This window comes from Vanellus vanellus (genome assembly GCF_965231255.1).
Source record: "Vanellus vanellus genome assembly, chromosome: 1".
NCBI lineage: Eukaryota > Metazoa > Chordata > Aves > Charadriiformes > Charadriidae > Vanellus > Vanellus vanellus.
In genome coordinates, this window is record NC_138905.1 from 156,365,217 (window position 1) to 156,382,539 (window position 17,323).

The 17,323-nt window shown below is 42.0% G+C and overlaps 1 protein-coding gene across 2 annotated transcripts in view; it reads right to left on the reverse strand.

Annotated features, from left to right (window-relative positions):
* Positions 1-617: 617 nt before the first annotated feature.
* COL4A2 (collagen type IV alpha 2 chain) overlaps positions 618-17,323 on the reverse strand; it is a 147,674-nt gene continuing 130,968 nt past the window's right edge. For both annotated transcript variants that reach the window (XM_082498166.1, XM_082498165.1), the window contains 15 exons: positions 16,967-17,148; positions 16,066-16,129; positions 15,601-15,675; positions 14,863-14,970; positions 13,800-13,907; positions 12,442-12,513; positions 11,918-12,043; positions 10,551-10,667; positions 8,796-8,957; positions 8,561-8,659; positions 7,639-7,785; positions 6,923-7,039; positions 5,887-6,078; positions 5,260-5,546; positions 618-2,347 (listed from right to left, as the gene is read on the reverse strand). In XM_082498166.1, coding sequence (XP_082354292.1) covers positions 2,093-2,347; positions 5,260-5,546; positions 5,887-6,078; positions 6,923-7,039; positions 7,639-7,785; positions 8,561-8,659; positions 8,796-8,957; positions 10,551-10,667; positions 11,918-12,043; positions 12,442-12,513; positions 13,800-13,907; positions 14,863-14,970; positions 15,601-15,675; positions 16,066-16,129; positions 16,967-17,148 — 2,111 coding nt within the window. In that variant the 3' untranslated portion in view covers positions 618-2,092. The remainder of the gene's footprint in view (positions 2,348-5,259; positions 5,547-5,886; positions 6,079-6,922; positions 7,040-7,638; positions 7,786-8,560; positions 8,660-8,795; positions 8,958-10,550; positions 10,668-11,917; positions 12,044-12,441; positions 12,514-13,799; positions 13,908-14,862; positions 14,971-15,600; positions 15,676-16,065; positions 16,130-16,966; positions 17,149-17,323) is intronic.

The following is a 17,323-nucleotide window of genomic DNA, read 5'->3' on the forward strand; positions in this document are numbered from 1 at the left end:
GCATGGAATAGACTTGGCTCATGTTAACTGCAATGTTTTAAGTATTTTATTTGGCTGAAACAAACAGTAGTGTGATTAGCCTGTTTGGGGACTGCCTTTTAGAACTACAACGCAGCCAGAGAGCTCATTTCAAGCTCAGGCAATTTCTCTGTTTCTGGATATATCTATTTATATGTACAGCTAATCCATGGTAGACAGTGTGCTAGCTAAAAACTTTAACTTAATTTATACTTTTTTTTTTTTTTTTTTTTTTTTGTGGAGGTGACACTTGTCAAGTTTGGTTAATGTTGGTTTCCTGGATATTGCTGAGCACAAATAACACATTGCTTTAATCTGCAACTTTGCAATTTATTGGCTTAAATTGTTCTTCCTAACAACAGATTAAATACTATTTCAGTAGTTCAGCTTAAACAAGCAATTTTAGAAACACAGCTTCCCTCTTGGATCTTTTTAAGTGCCATGAAAGAAACAAGCGTATTCCTGTTTGAAGAGTTTGAATTTCACTGGCAGTGCTTTTCCAATTCCTTAAGTGCAAACACAGTAATTAAACAGAGCAGTCCATATGCATTGTATAGAAAAACACCATTTACAAAATGGAAATCATCAACAAATAGAGGTGTAGAAAAAAACAGGTTTTATTTATGATACAGTGAGGATGGAATGTAATTACAAAAGCCAAGAAGCACCTGAAGCAGGAGTGAGGTGAACTGTTGAAAAATTAACTCATTGCTGTAAAAGTCTCCTAGATTTCAGTTTTAAGCATTCATGTATATAATCAGACTATGCGAATAGGAAATTGGCAGCTGATCCTTCCCTCCCCCTCCCCTTGCAGTGGTGACAGACAACTTTGGGCTAAGTTGCTTCTTTCTACAGCAGGAAAGAGCTGTCCATTCCAGCCATTTATCAGGCCTGGCATTCAATAACCTGGTTCTCTATGGGAAAAGATGGGGCTAAATCAATGCCTTGCTTCCTTCCCCTTTGCCTTCACAAGGATGGCTGCGTGCAAGTTGGGATGGTGCTCATCCCATTGCCACGTGTTCCCAACTGCCAGGACAGCATGCCTTCAGACAGACAACTGGCAGGTCTGGAAGTTCTGCATTTGAAGGTCATGTGGCATTGAGCAATACGCTCTCCTGCAAAACCTACCCTATGTGCAATCGCTGCTCCAACAGCACGGGGCTAAAAACTGTGATGAGCGGCTTGGTTTCAGAGGGGAAAAGATGCAACGCAAAAACCACTTGGTGTTGCTGCTGTGTGGGCAGTGTGATACAGATGGATGTCCACAAGGCAATGGAGCAAGAGACCTTTGTAATGATCATTTGGCCTGGGGTACGTCTAGAAAAAAATTATCAAGCTTGTAAAATAAAATGCTGATCTTCATCATACAGTCTCCTCATCAAAACGGGAAGAGTTGCTTTTTGTGGTCACTATTTTTTGGGAGGCCCATGGGCTTCTCTGCTATTGTCAGTGGTTAAGTGCTAAAGCATGGTGAGCCTTGAAAAAGCAAATACAATAAAAAGATGATTGTTTTGGGTGTGTTTGAAATGCCCAAGCAGAAAACACTGACATCAAAGTTAGGTTGCAATGCTGGATGTAAGCACTTTCCAGAGTATATTTTCAGTATTTTGCAAGGGTTTAGCACTTTGGTCACACTGTGTTAATTTTTTACTGAACTGCAGCTGTTAGTGTTTACTGTTGTGATGAATACAGTTAATAGAAAAGATACATATATTCTCTTAAAGTAAATGTGGTGGGTATCTGACCAAGGCAACCATTTATTATTGAAGGTTTTTTTGGTGTTGCAAAGCTGCATCTGCATCATTTGGCAAATGACATTATGTTAGACTAGCGAAAAATGTGTATATATACTCTATTATAGTAGGAGAACACAGCACTAGATCCGTGTGTTAGACTTAATTTGTGTTACACTTAATTTGCTTTTACAGACATTTTTAAAAACTTTCCATTCAGCTTTTGAGGTAATAAGTTAAAAAAAGCACCAACATGATTTATGCAAATGTCTAACCATCATAGAAGGTTCCACTGCATAAGAACTACACGATAAGCAGGTTCCTTATGCTGTGAAAGACTTCTATAAATTTTTCATACAGACTTGACATCTGCTGATATGGCTTCGGATGAGTCCTGCCTTGAGTGTATCTGCCGAGGGCTTGCTTTGGAAGGGCTGGTCGATTGTAGTGAGCCAGAAGCTGTATTTATTTGCAAAGTAGTGACAGGTTCCGCGTGCGCCGTTGCATTCGATGAAGGGAGTCGCTCTGAAATCTTCCAGGCAGCTCCCAGGAGAAACCAGCGACTGTCCTCCACCTTCATCACCAGCAGCAGTATGCTAAACGAGAAAAGGAGGGCAGCGTTCAGAGTACATCCTCAGGCAATGCTGTCAAAAACTTATGCGTGGGAAAAGAGAAAAACCACTAGAATTGCTCCTAATTCTTATCTCTGGAGCAGAGAGTCACTTAATCCTGCAACTCTGTAAGGCTTAAGGGCTATGCTTTAGATATACAAAGGAGCTAGCTCATATGATGATGCCACTTTAAAATCTTCCGACAAACATCTTTTCTATAGTTAAGATTTCCACTGTTGGAAGGCTTAGACTTGGAGAATCATTTAGGTGGGAAGGGCACACCAGAGGTCACTTCAGCCAGTCCCCTGCTCAAAGCAGGGCCAACTTCAAAGTTGCCCTCGGTCGCTCCAGGGCACTGTTGAATTGTTAATACCTCCAAGGATGGAGTCTGCACAACCTCTGTGGGCAACCTATTCCTCTGTTTGATTGTCCTCACTGAGAACTTTCCACTGTATATTTAACTTGAATTTCCCCAATTATAAAGTCTGTTTGACTGCATCACACATGAGGAGCGCTGTGGAAACAAAATTAGCTTCTATACAAATAACTAGTTCCCTCTATGACACATTCTTTGACAGCAAATTACACCAAAATTGTGAATCTTTGCACCACTCAACTGTTACCTTTGACATGTACTGTGGTAACGAAGGGAATGTTACTTCTGTTCTGTCAAAGGCATTGCTAACAAAACATACACTTCCTCTGTCCCTTTAAGAGCTGTACAGCTGCATTTTTAAGTGAAGCTGTTTAATTTTTTGTTAAAAACTGAAGGAATTTGCAATATAAAAGAAAGCAGCTGGAAAATAAAGTTACTAAATAGTTTTGTAAATGTAGGGAGGAATCTGGGCACAGCCAATATGTTTGCCAGCCTACGTTTTAATAAACCCTGTATTATAAAAGTGAAAGCCATAACTGCCTTGGTTTATGCTGCAAGAGGCCCACTGTCTTCATACAAATGAGTAACAGAAGTGGCCACCTTTTAACAGAGTAAAGGACTTTGATCTCTGGGTAACGTTACATATTGCTGAATTTTTTAAAAAACAAAACAAAACAAGTTCCTCCCCCCCAAAAACCCCCACCCAACCCCCAAAGTTGCAGCCCCACCAGATTTGCTAATGAAGTACAGGAGCAGAACTGTTCTAGCATCCCTCTACAAGAAGAAAGTTGGGAAGAAGCAGCATAAACTATTAATAGCTTTGAGGCCTTTGCAGTTGGAGCTGGAAAGCAGTTAGTAGAAGCTGCACGTGCTATTTGAGCCCTGGCCTGGGAACAGAGCCGCTTGACAACCTCAGGACGAGCACTGCCATTCCTACGCTTGGTGTACAAGCTCCAATTCTATGCCTGTAATATCTCTTCTTGCAGGGGCCACGGCTTTTTATCCTTCTGCAATGCTCATGCCACCCTACCTTTATAGGATGCATGATAGCGGCGTGCCCTTGCTATGTGAAATCTTACTGACTTCTATGGCTGTTTGGGCAGAAGTCCGGGATGGCTTTCTTCATGATTGTGCCTTACCCAGAAGAAGGAGGTGACAAATTTAAGCCACAGAAGTAAAACAATATGTACTCTGAGATAACCACAAGTGTGCTGTACATCTTCCACAGTTGCCTGAGAAGCAAAAATGTGTACACCAAACACTTCATTTGCTCCAAACGCTAGCTGGGAAAATGTGAACTCTTCTCACTGTATGTTCCTTGGTGCTGGCAGACTTTGTCCTGGCAAAAAATTCTTGCTAAGGTGACAACTTTGCTCTTAACAATGCTCAGTGTTTGCACAGGGCTTTGCAAACATTTAATTAATCCTTGGCATTCTTGTGAAGTAACTATGAGATTGGTATCAGGGCTTTTTATAGAAGCAAAAGAAAGGTCAAACATAGGGCTGGTCAAAAATTTGACCTGTCTTTTCTCAAAGCATTTTTTTCTGTAACTAACTGAAAAATACCAGATTTCCTTTTACCTTATTTTCTGAAAAAGTGAAGCTTTTGGTTTTTTTGACAAACAAATAGTTTGTGGGTAAGATTGACTATTGTTCGGTGATGTTTTCTGCCAGAGAAATCTTATTTTTTCCCCTAACTTTGCTTACTTCAGCATTCAGTCCAGTCTTTAATGAGTAGTTAACAATATGGGCAAACTGTTGCAGGTTTTGACTTTCGTGTACATCAAGCAAGTCAGAAAAATGAGCATCTGTCAGATCATTCACTAGCACATTCTAGCTGCTCTTTGCCATGGTAAGCCCTCCAGTGCTTACATGATCCCTCTGTACAGTCTTTCAAGAAAAGGTCAGGCCCTTCAGTAGGTCTTCCACCGCACACCTAAAACTAAGCTTTTCTGTAATGTCCCATTGCCTAATTATAAGATCACAAGTTCTAAGATTTCCTGTAAGTAATGGGATATATCCAACACTGGAGATTATTTCTAAAAACAACAGGAGGCTGTCTCCATTCTAGGTGAATGACTTTGGCTTCTACCATGTATCAATGATTTTGAGTTTGCATAAAAGGGGAGATGTTTTGGCTTTTTTCTTCCAGATGAGCTACTTCATAGTGATGTAAGAAGTAACTCCCAATCTTTAGCTGTGAAAATGCTTTGTAGGCTACTGTCGCACCTCACTGCAATTTTATTTGCTAAGCCACAGCTGTCCCTGTGTTCTTCTCCAAAGCACTATTTTCTACATCAAGTAAGGACTCCAGATGTTAGTCTAAGAGGCAATTTTCTCTGCAATTCACAGAAATTTTGTTTCTCCTCTTCTGCTTCCTAGAAAGTAGTTTTGTAGTTCCCCGGTTCCCCAGTATGATGCATGGTTTTGGTGTTGCTGGATCTAAAACAGAGCAGCCTATTATCTAAGACTCAAACTTAAAACCCAGTGCCACACAAAATGTGACCCTGGAGAACAAATACCATAAGGAAGGAATATCCGATCCATAAACTGCGCCAGCCTTCAGGGCAGTGAGGAATAGATGCTTCTTGGCTATGGACAGCAATTGCCACAGCTGGGGCCTCACAAACTGAGCAGCGACTGATATATGGCCTAATGTCGTCTTCTGCCACAGGCATCATTGGAAGAGGTGCTGTAGTTGAGAGCCAGTAGGATTTATCATTTCGACTTGCATAGTAACAAATATCCCCAGGGTTACAGTAGAGGAATGGCATAGTACTAAAACGAGCCAAACATGAGCCGGCCAGACCTGTTAACAAAGAAGAAGAAAAAAAAAAAGAAATTATGGCAATCACAGAAGACAATGCACGTTTTCAGCCTCCTGCTCCTTCCCAAGCACGTGTCAGTAAAACCCTGCGGTCCAGAATGTTTCGCTGGCTTTACAGGTCTCCTTGAACAACACTAATGACTTACAGGAGCTCTCCCGGGGGCACTCTATGCAGGTATACATTTTTTTCTTCTTATTTTGGTGTTTCCTAAGCCTGTTTGCTGAAGTCTCAGCTTTCTCTAAGTTCTATTTTTTTTTGCTTTTGTTCTTTTTCAACCAGAGAGGTGGAATTGAGGCTGCTGCCAGCTATACCTGCACGTACCTAGATCCTGGTTGTGTGCTTTCTCTTGTCCTTCAAAGTACAGTAGGCTGTATCCACTCCAGAGTTTGTTCATGCCAACTGGGCACATTGGCTCTTGATCAGACTGGCTGTGCTTCACCAGCAGGTAGCCCATGCTAACGCTGCGACCCGGCATGCCTGGCAGCCCGGGGCTACCGGGGCGGCCTGGCTGACCTTAGAAGAGCAGGGAAAAAGAAATAAGACAACTTAGTTTGTGCTCCCGCAAATGCTCTGATGCTAGCTGGTGTTTCAGCTCAGCTGCTGGCGAACAAAGCTTAATTGCATGATGCCTCTTCTATGGTAAGTTACTGTTAAGAGAGCTGTAGTTCTAGGATTACAGTGTTGCTTTTGAAGTAGATTGGCGCTGGATCAGGCTCCCTGGTTTCTAAGATGATGTATTTCACTATCAGTGCCGGGGAAAGCCACATATAAAGTCCTGATGAATTTTAGCATACTTTGTGCAATACAGATGAGCATATTTTTCCTTTAAAACGTTTTCTTAGTCCAAGATTAACCAGTGGTTTTTGAATTGCTTGCATTTGCTTCATAGGGTTAAAAATAGGCTCTGCAAATACCTTTTTCTCTGTGTACTTAGCTAATGAAGATAGTAATCATTCTTCTCTTTGACTGGATAAGGACACAGGTATTTCTTTTACATATACCTTCCCTTAAGCATCACCTATCCAAATATTACCTACCCAACCATTCATCTCCATGAATGTAACTGCTAGTAAAACACCAGGCTGAAATACTTAAGACAAAACCAATATAAAAATACAATCAGATCAAAACAAACTCACTCATGAGTAGACTTGACATCTACATCTCCCAAAACTTATTCTGAAAATACTGCTTTAAGATAATTCTGTTAAAAGTTAGTTAGTTGTCCCTTGTGAAGAAGCTGTGAAGACAGTTTCTCTCTCCTCCCTTCCTGCCCATCCAGTGCTGTAGTAACTACACAAGAATTTCTGGCAGTGAAACGGGAAAGATGGAAGAAGTGCTGTGTGATGTCTCTTACCTTCAAATCCCACTGGACCCTGAAATCCTGTTGCTCCTTGTTCACCTCTGGAGCCAGGAGGAGCTGGAATGCCACCCCTGCCCTGGAGTCCTGGCTCTCCAGGTGAGCCTCGGAAACCTGGCACCAACGACAGTTATAAACACAGTGACTGCAGAGATATCAACATGCTACCCGCTTTGTTAACATGTGCTCCACTTGTATATGTTTGGCCCTATCTGCCAGGTTTACCACTATACACTAAAGGCAAAACCCTATGGTTCTTAGTCAGGCAAAAAGCACTGACTTCATTGAAAAAGGCTGCTGGGATCAAGGCTACATGAGCCTCAAAACCCTGATCTTTCACTCTTGCTACCACCACGCATCTCTGATTAAGCCAGTAGAAAGAGGAGCACTGCACTGGGTCCATCCGTCAACAACACTACATTCCTTGAGTTGACAGCATGCCCGCAAGGATGTGTGCATTTCCACCAGAGACGTTCAGTCTTGATTTAAGTGAGATCCGTATCTGATGTATGTGAGTGTTGTCAAAGTTTTCTCTGGTTTTGCTTATGTTCTGAATGCAAGGAGGAGCAGGAAAGCCAAGCCTTAGCTTTGAAAGATGAACATTTGACTCTCCTTTCTGATTTATAGAATTTGAAGTAAAAGAGCGCTAAAGCAGTGATCTGGTGGCCTCACTCTAAGGGGACCTGAGCTTTCACTCTGTGCGCAATTCCTACCTGGATCACCCGGTGGACCCTGTGGTCCCATATCTCCTGGGCTTCCTTGAGGTCCTATATTTCCACGGGGACCTGGTGAACCTTGCTCAGCAACCAGCCTTGGAGGAAGAGGGGGCAATCCAGGAGAACCTGGAGGGCCCTGAAAGCCTGTGATAGGAAGCAAGATGAGATAGTTTGATTAAAAAACCCCAACGCTGATATTTCCTTAATGTGCTTTCATCCACAGACATGTTGCTGTTACTTGGCTGCATATGTGAGAGAGGGACTGTGGTCTGCAACTCACCACAACAGATCTATTTATTATACTGGGGGAATGGGTGTGAGTATGGGGATTGTCTTCTCTTGGACAGCACACAGATAAGCAGAAGGAAATGAATGATTCTGCTGTTCCCTCATGACACAGGAAGCTGGGAAGGTCCCCCCCAAATGGCCAACAGCTCTCTGAGGTGCAGCACCATCTTTTGGTGGGCTTCTGGAGACACAAATACATGACGGTATAGATGGAGTGAAGGACTTTAAAGATATTTCTAAACATCCAGTATGTCGACTCTGGAGGATTACTTTAGATCAGAAATTCTTCTTTTTTGAACTCCCAAAGTGGCTCTGATTTTGATATTTTTTGATATTTTAAATTCAATTTAAAAGAAATTTAATTTTTAAATTTATTTTTTAAAATCTAAATTAAATTGATAATTTTTGATATTTTAAATTCATAAAGGCAAAAAGTTGACTACCCATGGTAAATTCAAGCATCTGTCCACTGGAATTTGCCAGGGGTCACACAGAGTCATGCAGGTTGGAGAGGACTCTAGAGATCATCTGGCCCAACCTCCTGCTCAAAGCAGGTCCAATTAAGTCAGGCTCTGTGTAGTTGCAAAACGAGTAGTTTAGAAGAATCATGCATCTGACTGCACTTACTCACCTGTCATTCCTCTATCCCCCTTGGGTCCGATGGGTCCCAAATCACCTGGAAATCCTATGTTGCCCATAAAGCCGATGACACCTTGTTCACCCTTGCGACCTTTAACGTAAAATGACGTGTGGCATTTATTGCATTTCAACACAGATCAATTGGGTACAAAAGTCACGTTATTAAAGCTGCTATGGCAAAGGAGGTTCCCCTGCCCATGGCCAGGATCAGCGTTTCCCATCCCTACCTTTTGGTCCAGGGTACCCGGGAACACCAGGTCTCCCTGCTGATCCAGGATCACCTCTGCTTCCTTTTGGGCCAATCTGTCCACTCACACCTGTTTGTCCACTTTCTCCTTTGCTTCCTGATGGAGCCGGTATTCCAGGCTGCCCCTGCAGTCCTGGATAGCCTGTTTAGAACACATATAGTTTGTAATCTGTTTACACTTAAGACCTGGGCACAGGGGAAAACAACACTACTGTACTATCTAATTGCATGCCATCAAGTTTTATTTTCTTATGTTAAGCGGGGAGCTAATGCTTAGCTCCCCAATAGACTTATTCAGCTCTCCTGCTCCTGCTCTCAGGCTGGTGTACCCTTCTGCTGCGGCGGTAGAGGAATTGGAGCATGAAGCTCCCACAAAGCACAGTGTCATCTCAAGCAAAATTTCAGCAGAAGTGAAGTGCCTGCTGAGATAAAGCCTTCAATGAGCTATTCCTTCCCCAGCAAATGCCCCACTTCACTGGGTGCCTTCCTGCTTCATCCTAAATTCTCCAAGTAACTAGAGAGAAATCAGACAGCAGCGAGTACCTGACTCAGTGCCAGGTGGTAAATAAGCCAAGGACTTACTGCTCCATGTATCTTGGTGCTTCAGTTGAACATCTGGATACAAATAACTACTTCATGCTGTCTTGGGAATGATGGGAACAACTTCATTTTCCAGAATTACATATTGCCTGAAGCTAAACCTGGCAGGTTTCTGTTCAATTACCTCTGCTGCCTAAGGAGACATTTGGACCTTGTTTCTGAGGAGGGAGGGACTTACTAAGTAGGGTTTTAAGTGGGGCATCTCTCGTGGTGCCTGTTGGCTCACGTGTAGATATGAATGCAAGATGCAGGCCGCAAAGTAAGAGCGAGCCATGCCTGTCTCACCATTTTGGCTACAAGATGGTGTTCCTGTTTCCACTCTCCTGACTGCTTCTCTCTTTATTTTTTAATCCAATGACTGCCCTGGGGAGTGGGAATCTATATGCAGAGTTAGGCCAGCTAACGTTCTCTTTCCATTGGGAAACTTAAGGTATTTTGTTGGTTTTCAGCTCGTTTGCCTGTTGTAAGTTTTTGCTGACTTTCCATAAAAACTTCCAGGCATTGTATAAAGATGATAGTGGGACACCTGCAGCTTCTGCTACAAGCTCTTTGCAGTGGCGCTACAGTTTGAAATGATTGTGCAGTCCAATAAGCAACAGGTATAACAGCCTCTAAATATTAGAGAGACACAGAGTGTCCCTTTCATGAGAGAGGCAGGCTCACAGCATGGGCTTTTAGAGACAAGAAGAGCTAATGCTTCCAAATGTAACTTAGTTTGCATGATAATTTCACATAGGAAGATTTTGTAAATGATTAAGAAAGTATTCCATAGACTTGCAAGTCTGCTGCAGACCTCAGATTTTAAAGTAGTAAATTAGCATAATGTTTCTGAAAGTTGTTAAGAGAATTCTGGACGATTGAATCTGTTATTTGCATGAAAATCAAACCCTTCCATCAGGACAACCTGGAGGAACTGCCTTTTGCTTTCAAGAGGTCTGTCCCTATTATCTTACGTACCATTAGTTCTGTCCAACAATTATTTGTGCACTTTGGTGTTGTGTTTAATAGGAATATTTTACTGAATCAAGACCAAAATAACAATGACTGCTGTTGCCAACCCAGTACTTAAGCTTCTATTGTTGTCTGAGGGCACAACCTTGTACTTAATCTTTTATTGTTGTCTGAGGGGAATTACCTGGCACTCCGTCTAGACCTGGGGAGCCTTTATCACCAGGATATCCTGATATATTTGAAATCCCAGGAGGCCCTGGAAATCCCTCCTGTCCGGGAATGCCAAAGGGTCCTTGGACTCCTGTAAAGAAGAGAAGAAATAATCAGTACTGCAAGGCAAATGCACAACTGCAATTATAAGGACTCAACTTAGGCTAAATATAAAGAATGGGATTTTCAAAATGGAAAACACCTGCAGTTCCCACTGACTTTTGTTTTATTTTGTCAGATGACGTTGCGGAGGTTTTTCTTAAAAGAACCACATGCTAGTTCTGTGCCAAAGTTCTCTAGATAGCTAATTACATCTCACTGTGCGGAATGCTAATAATCTTGTGTCTGCCAGGTAAAATATTATTTCAGGATAGGAAGTACTCAAAATACCCTAGGTACATTGAAGCAGACAAGAAAGCAGCTTTGTTCTTCTGTGTTCTGTGGAGTCAGGGGTCACAGATATCTAAGGGTTTTTTTGGGGTCAGTTAAAACCAAAAGTTTGAATCCAAGGAGTTCTCTATAGATCAAAAGTGTTAAATGGCCAAAAATCTGGCTCACCAATGACAGATTATTCTCTTAAGTACATTCAAGTTGTCAGGAAGCCACAAAACCGCATGTGTTTATTATTCAGCCAGTAAGGTTTTATATCTATGCCAGTCCTTAATCCTTTCAGAGCCAAAATGTTGGGAAACTTTTTTAAAACAAACCTGTGATTAGTTGATTCATCCATACCATCAGTCTGGTGGCTCCCTGACGGAAGAAGAACTGGTGGTGAACCATACTGGGATAAGTGCAGCCCACTACAACAATGTGGGTTTGCCCCGTAAGGCTGGACACTTACACTGCACGAGGGGTGATGGTACAAGTAAAGCACCGTGCATGGCAATAGAGCCCAGGAGGCATCAGTGGGACAATCACACATTGATGGCCACTGAGCCTTCAGAAGAAAGGTAAACACTGACGGATTTGCAACAAAAAGAAAGAAAGAAAAGCCATAGTGTTTGTGTAACTGGGCCTCATTAAAAATAGTTTGGGAGCTGACCGCTGAGAGTAGCCTCTGGTATTCGCAGTGTGCTGAGCTCAGTGGGAGCTACAAGATGCTGCTACCATGGGGGAGGACCCAGGCTGTCCTGGAGAGGCTGGCATGTCCAGCACTGGGCAACGAACATCGCTGTTTCTGAGCAAGGGCTGGCTGAGCTGCAGCACTAACTCTAAACAGTGACCTTCCCCACATCAGGAGCTCACCTAAACAGCTGTCTACACTATACTGCATTTTGTGACATCTGTAACACCCACAGCTGAAACAAATAATAAGCAGATCCCAATCTCCAGAATACGAACCTGGAACACCTCTGTCTCCCTTCTGACCCGGAGGTCCTCGGCTGCCTTCCACTCTGCTCGGCTCTCCTGCTTCCCCTTTGTCACCCACTGCACCTGGGAAACCTGCAGAGCCGTAGCCATCTGGACCTGTTGTGGAGTTGTTCAAAATTAAGATGTAAGCTGAAATGTTTCTGCATGTAATAATGTTACAACATGCTAACATACATATATAAAGCATGTGGATTTACTAAATACATGAGACTGTAATGGCTCATTGAAAAAATGGCTCATAATGGGAAAAAAAGGCCTTGAGGCTTTAACTTTGTAAGAGGAAAGAAATTATGATTTGAAGCTGTATTCTAATCTATCTGTGTGGCAGGCACATAGTGTATGAAGTTGTTTGCCAGAGCCCACAATAACGAAGCAAATTCCACATTGGGCTTTGGATGACACAGTCAAGAGAATCACATTGCAAAGATCTCACTGACCAAGCTTGCAGCCAACACGTTGTGCCTATGAGCAGACAGAACAAGAGTTTCACTTACCTGGTGATCCTGGTAAGCCTTTAGTGCCCGGCAAACCATGCAGTCCACTGATTCCTCTTAACCCAGGAAAGCCTGTTTTAAAATTACATTCATGGTTATCATAATAGTTTCTATGAATGAGTCTCTATATATTCCTAGGCAAAAAGTTAAAATGCTTGAATAAATACCACTCTGTTAAAATCTCATGTATTATATGCAAATTAATTCATTACAATAAGCTTGTTATGAAAAACACCACATCATGGTTTTGTGATTGGCAAATTTTGTTATTATCCAATAAACTCACTATGAGATTTTTTTTTTAAATAACTCTGATCCATCTGGTAGCATGCCATTAGTTCCAGTCTTGCTGCCACAATTTTGTTAATAACCATTTAGTTCTCCAAAATCCTCAAACCAAGATAATTATGGCATAATTGTAGGCTTTAAATGTGATTATAATGAAGCTCTCTTCAGGAGAAATTAATTCTGAGTCATTTAAGAAAAACAACAAAACCCTAACAAAATGTCGAATAGCTGCTGCTGCTGTTACAGGTAAAATTTATCCCATCTATTTGTACCTGTCAAAGTGTTAAGCATGATGTTAAAACGAGACGGGTACGTCTAATCAATGGCCAGAGCTCTGGAGGACAATTCAACCTTCACAAAAATAAGCATCTGTCTCTCTCTTCCCTATCTATAAAGGCAGCCTTCATAACTGTATTAGCTTAGATTTGATGCAGATTCAGATAGATGAATCTTACTAAAAGCAGGGCAATTCCTGGCTGTACTGTAGAAAAAAATCTGCTTACTTAATATATTAAGGAATTAGGTGGCAACCAATGAGATTCTCTATCCTGTGATACAAACAAACAGCTTCATTTTAAACTATCACCTGTATTTTGATAGCAGAATTCTGTCTGAGCTCTAAGTCATTTATCCTTAAAACCAGACATTGGATCAGTTTGCAGTTTTTGATGATGATGTAGGACAAGTATATTGTTTGCTATCTATTGCCACATCATAATATTATAATACTGTATATCACTAATCTTGCTGCATTTTAAATAATTTTTGGGGTTTTCTTCCCAGCTGTCATGAAAAATGAAAATGCTTCCTGAAAACTGCTTTCCTGGTTGGGGGAGGTCACCAGTGGTTAAAGTGAGCTCAGCAGACAGCAGTCCTTCAGAAGCCATAAATCAGAGAGCAACCACATGGGTCTTCGTTAATGCACCTGGACTTTATGAGGAGTAAATGTTTACTAGAGGGAACTCTGCCACTCTGAACTGCAAAAAGCCCCCTTTCTTCTTCTTCAACCCAAAGGAACGATAGCAAGCAATCACGCTGGAATGACTGAATAGCTGAAGCTGTATGAATACCTGCTTGTCCTGGTAAGCCAGGCCAGCCGGGAGTTCCCTTTTCACCTTGAAATCCGGGTGTCCCGGGGCTTCCTTGCTGCCCTGGGGGACCAACCAGTCCTGGCAAACCTGCGCGACAATGATGAATCACTGCTCATGAGTGTCCTTAAAACCAATAGCCCCAAACAAGGACTTGTGCTACCTTCATTCTCCTAGGTAGCAAAATGAAGGCTTTCCCCTCCTAATGTCATTGTAGGACACTGCACCGCTCATCCAAGTGGAAGAAAACTGAAGACAGCAAAGGTAGGAGAGGCAAGGTAGTACAGAACAATTCATTACAAACTTCAGGTTTCTGACAACCTCAGAAATACAGTGGGCTCCTCCTATTGCAATGAGAATTTTACTTCTATTGCCAGTTACAATAAGTAATTTTATTTATGTGCAGCTGCACCTGTTTTGCCTTTCCGACTGGAAAGCTGATCAGAAAAGAACTGTTTCCCAGTGAGATACCTACTGAAACTGCTCGAGTCTTGGCTGGAGTTTCTAAGGCCTATAATTATAAGAGAAATGTGGAGCAACTGTTCTGAAAGAGCATTTTCATGATCCTCCTGAAATAAGACATGTTCTTAAGCCCTGAGTTTATAATCCAGCCAGAGCCGAACCTGACTTCAGTTCCCCAGTACTCTTGTACAGTGGGCCAACGAGTCTGGCTCAAAGGCTCCTAAGTAACCGGGACCTGGAGGATATTGACTTCATTCACAGCAGAAAAGAGCACTGAAAAGCCCACGTCCTCGTAGTATTGAGACAGCGTTAGAATACCTGAGTATGCCAGCAATACAATACTTTGACTGGACACGTGATCACTGTAAAAAAGGTAAAACCGGTATGAAGCAGAGTTAGGCTTTTGAAATTTCCTCTTAATAAGTTCTACCACAAGTTCCACATCCTCTTCACTGCTCTTTACCATCTACAGAATGATCAACATATTAAAAAACTTAATTACTTTCTTTTGAGGGAAAAGACATTTTTTTCTTTCTCTTCTTAAACAGTTTTATTCTTTGGAGCATTAAAAAGAATATTTTACCTTCCTGTCCCACAGATCCAGGGACACCCTGCGTGCCCTTGAGGCCTTCAATTCCAGGGAAACCAGGATCACCACCTTCGCCTTTTTGTCCTGCGCCTCCTCTTGTGCCTGGGAAACCACAAAACCAATACGTTCTTTTAAAAATCTCTATATGACCCTAAGCATACAGGCTAACAAGCATAATGTGAAGCTGGCTGCTGAATGGATCCTGGTCTTGCCACATAAAGACATTCTTCTAGTCAGGTTGCTTGCATAATCTGGGAGAATGAATAGATGTCTACATCATGCTGGCCAAACCATCATTACATTTGTTTTTAAAAGTATTCCCCAAATTATGTGGAATATGACACCGATGTTCAAGTGTGCTGCATATGCAGGGAAATTTTCATACATTACCTAACCAACCCAAATCCACAATCGACCTGACTCTGCTATCCCATCTTCCATAATCATGGCCTGATATTGCTCCTTTTGTCATCAATAGCAAAAAATTATATAGGAATGTTTGCTAGAGTTGCATGTGATTGATGTTTACTGCTATAACTCTACTTTCAGTTGAAGAGGTAAACATAGCACATCATACTAATTTCAACAAAGAAAAGATGAACCTCTTCAGGAGCTGTCATGAAAGCACAGGTTCAACAGCCATTAAGAGGCCATGGTAAGCTCCCCCTCCCTTCTTCTGTGGGCTTTAGTATGTGAAAAGTAATACCTCCAGAGCAACTGTGAAATTAATACCTGTTAAGCCCGGCACACCAATTTCCCCTTTAAGGCCTGGCATTCCTGGTAAGTTTATAGTATCTCCCCGTTCACCTATTTAAAGGAAAAATGAACACGTTAGTGGTAAGGCTTTACTTTAAACAGTATTTCCTGTTGTTTCAAAGGAATTGCAAATTCCAAGGCAAAATTCAGTAATCATTATCTTTCTAGAATAAAAAAGGAATAAGTTAAAGAAAGAAAACCATAAAGTCTCTATAAGAGCTGCCCTCCCTGCCATGGATGGATTTATCCGTGGACAGTACACGTTGCATGAAATTACCAGTATTAATCTTTTCACAGCCTCCCACATCTACAATATCATTCTATAAGACTGTACGAAGACTCTTTAAGACTGAAAACCCCCTACAACTCTTCAGAACTTAAATGTTGAGCATTTGATGGGTAATGAATACAAAGAGCACTCAGATAACAGAAGAAACTCACCTATTTCACCATGTGAGCCAGGAGTACCAAGATGGCCTGAAATTCCTGGAATACCCTTTTCTCCCTATCATATGATTGAAAACAGGTATCAGTTAATGAGGACGAGGATTTATTCAACCTCCCAAGCAACGCAGTTTGGAAATATTGAAAAAAGGCTATTAAATTTACCATTTTTGAGTTTCTGTAGTACTTTATAAAGCCATTTTGCTGAAATTAGTTAAACCAAACCAGTACAAACCAAGGGACAAGTTATGTTTGCAAAGACTTAAGTCTGAAATCGAGAACATCCTAGTACACATATATGGTAGAGAGTCCTGCAGTCCTTGGTTAGGAAAAAGTCCTACTGAAATCTAAGGGCAAAGCTACCCGAGAAAGGAACACAGTTTTTTGCTCCCTTAAATAAATGATGGCTGTGAGTCTACTTTCAGGCCTTTTGTAAGAGTGTATTTCTTCCAGTGTAACTTATTTTGCACTCAAAGTGAATCCCAGTGAATTACTCTGTAGGAGCTGAGATTCGTAGACCCTTCCACTGTTTGGTGAGTGACAGTGAGTAGTTTTTGGCAGTGGTACCATCAGTTCTGGGAGAAGGGGAAGAGTAAGCCCAGCATTGAGAATAATTTTTAACAACAGCTATGGCAACAGGACCGCAGACCTAGGCAGAACTGTCTGGGTCCTCATTGGCAAAAAGCTGGCTCCTGAAATTTGGATGTCTCCCAATGAGAAAAGAAAGGATTTTGGAGGGATCAAGCAAAAATATTTTATCTATTTATTCAATTTTTATTGCATTTTTATCTTTGCGCTGTATCTGTTCAGCACAATTTCAAGGGCTGAATGCCACTCCCTAGAGAAGCCGAATGCCAGCACAAGGGACACCTGTGTTCCCTCCTGGGCATGAACTCACCCTGCCTCCTGTGCTGCCAGGGAAGCCTCTGATGCCAGGAGAGCCGGCTGGACCAGGATACCCTTTCAGACCTGTCAGCCCTTTCGCGCCAATGTCCCCTTTCACACCGGCCACGTAGCTGGGATGCCCAGGAGACCCGGGAGTTCCTGTCTTTCCAGGGACGCCTGGCATTCCCTTGCTACCTGCAGGTGGGGAAGAAGAAAAATAAAGACAACTTAAGCTATTCTACTAAAGTTGGGAAGGCTGACATGCAGTTGCTTGTTTGTGAGAAGTTTTCCTGCTAGTGGCCTTCTCAAAACATGGCACCATGCCAGTACAAAAAGGCAGCACAGACACGCGACATAACCCCGCAAAGCT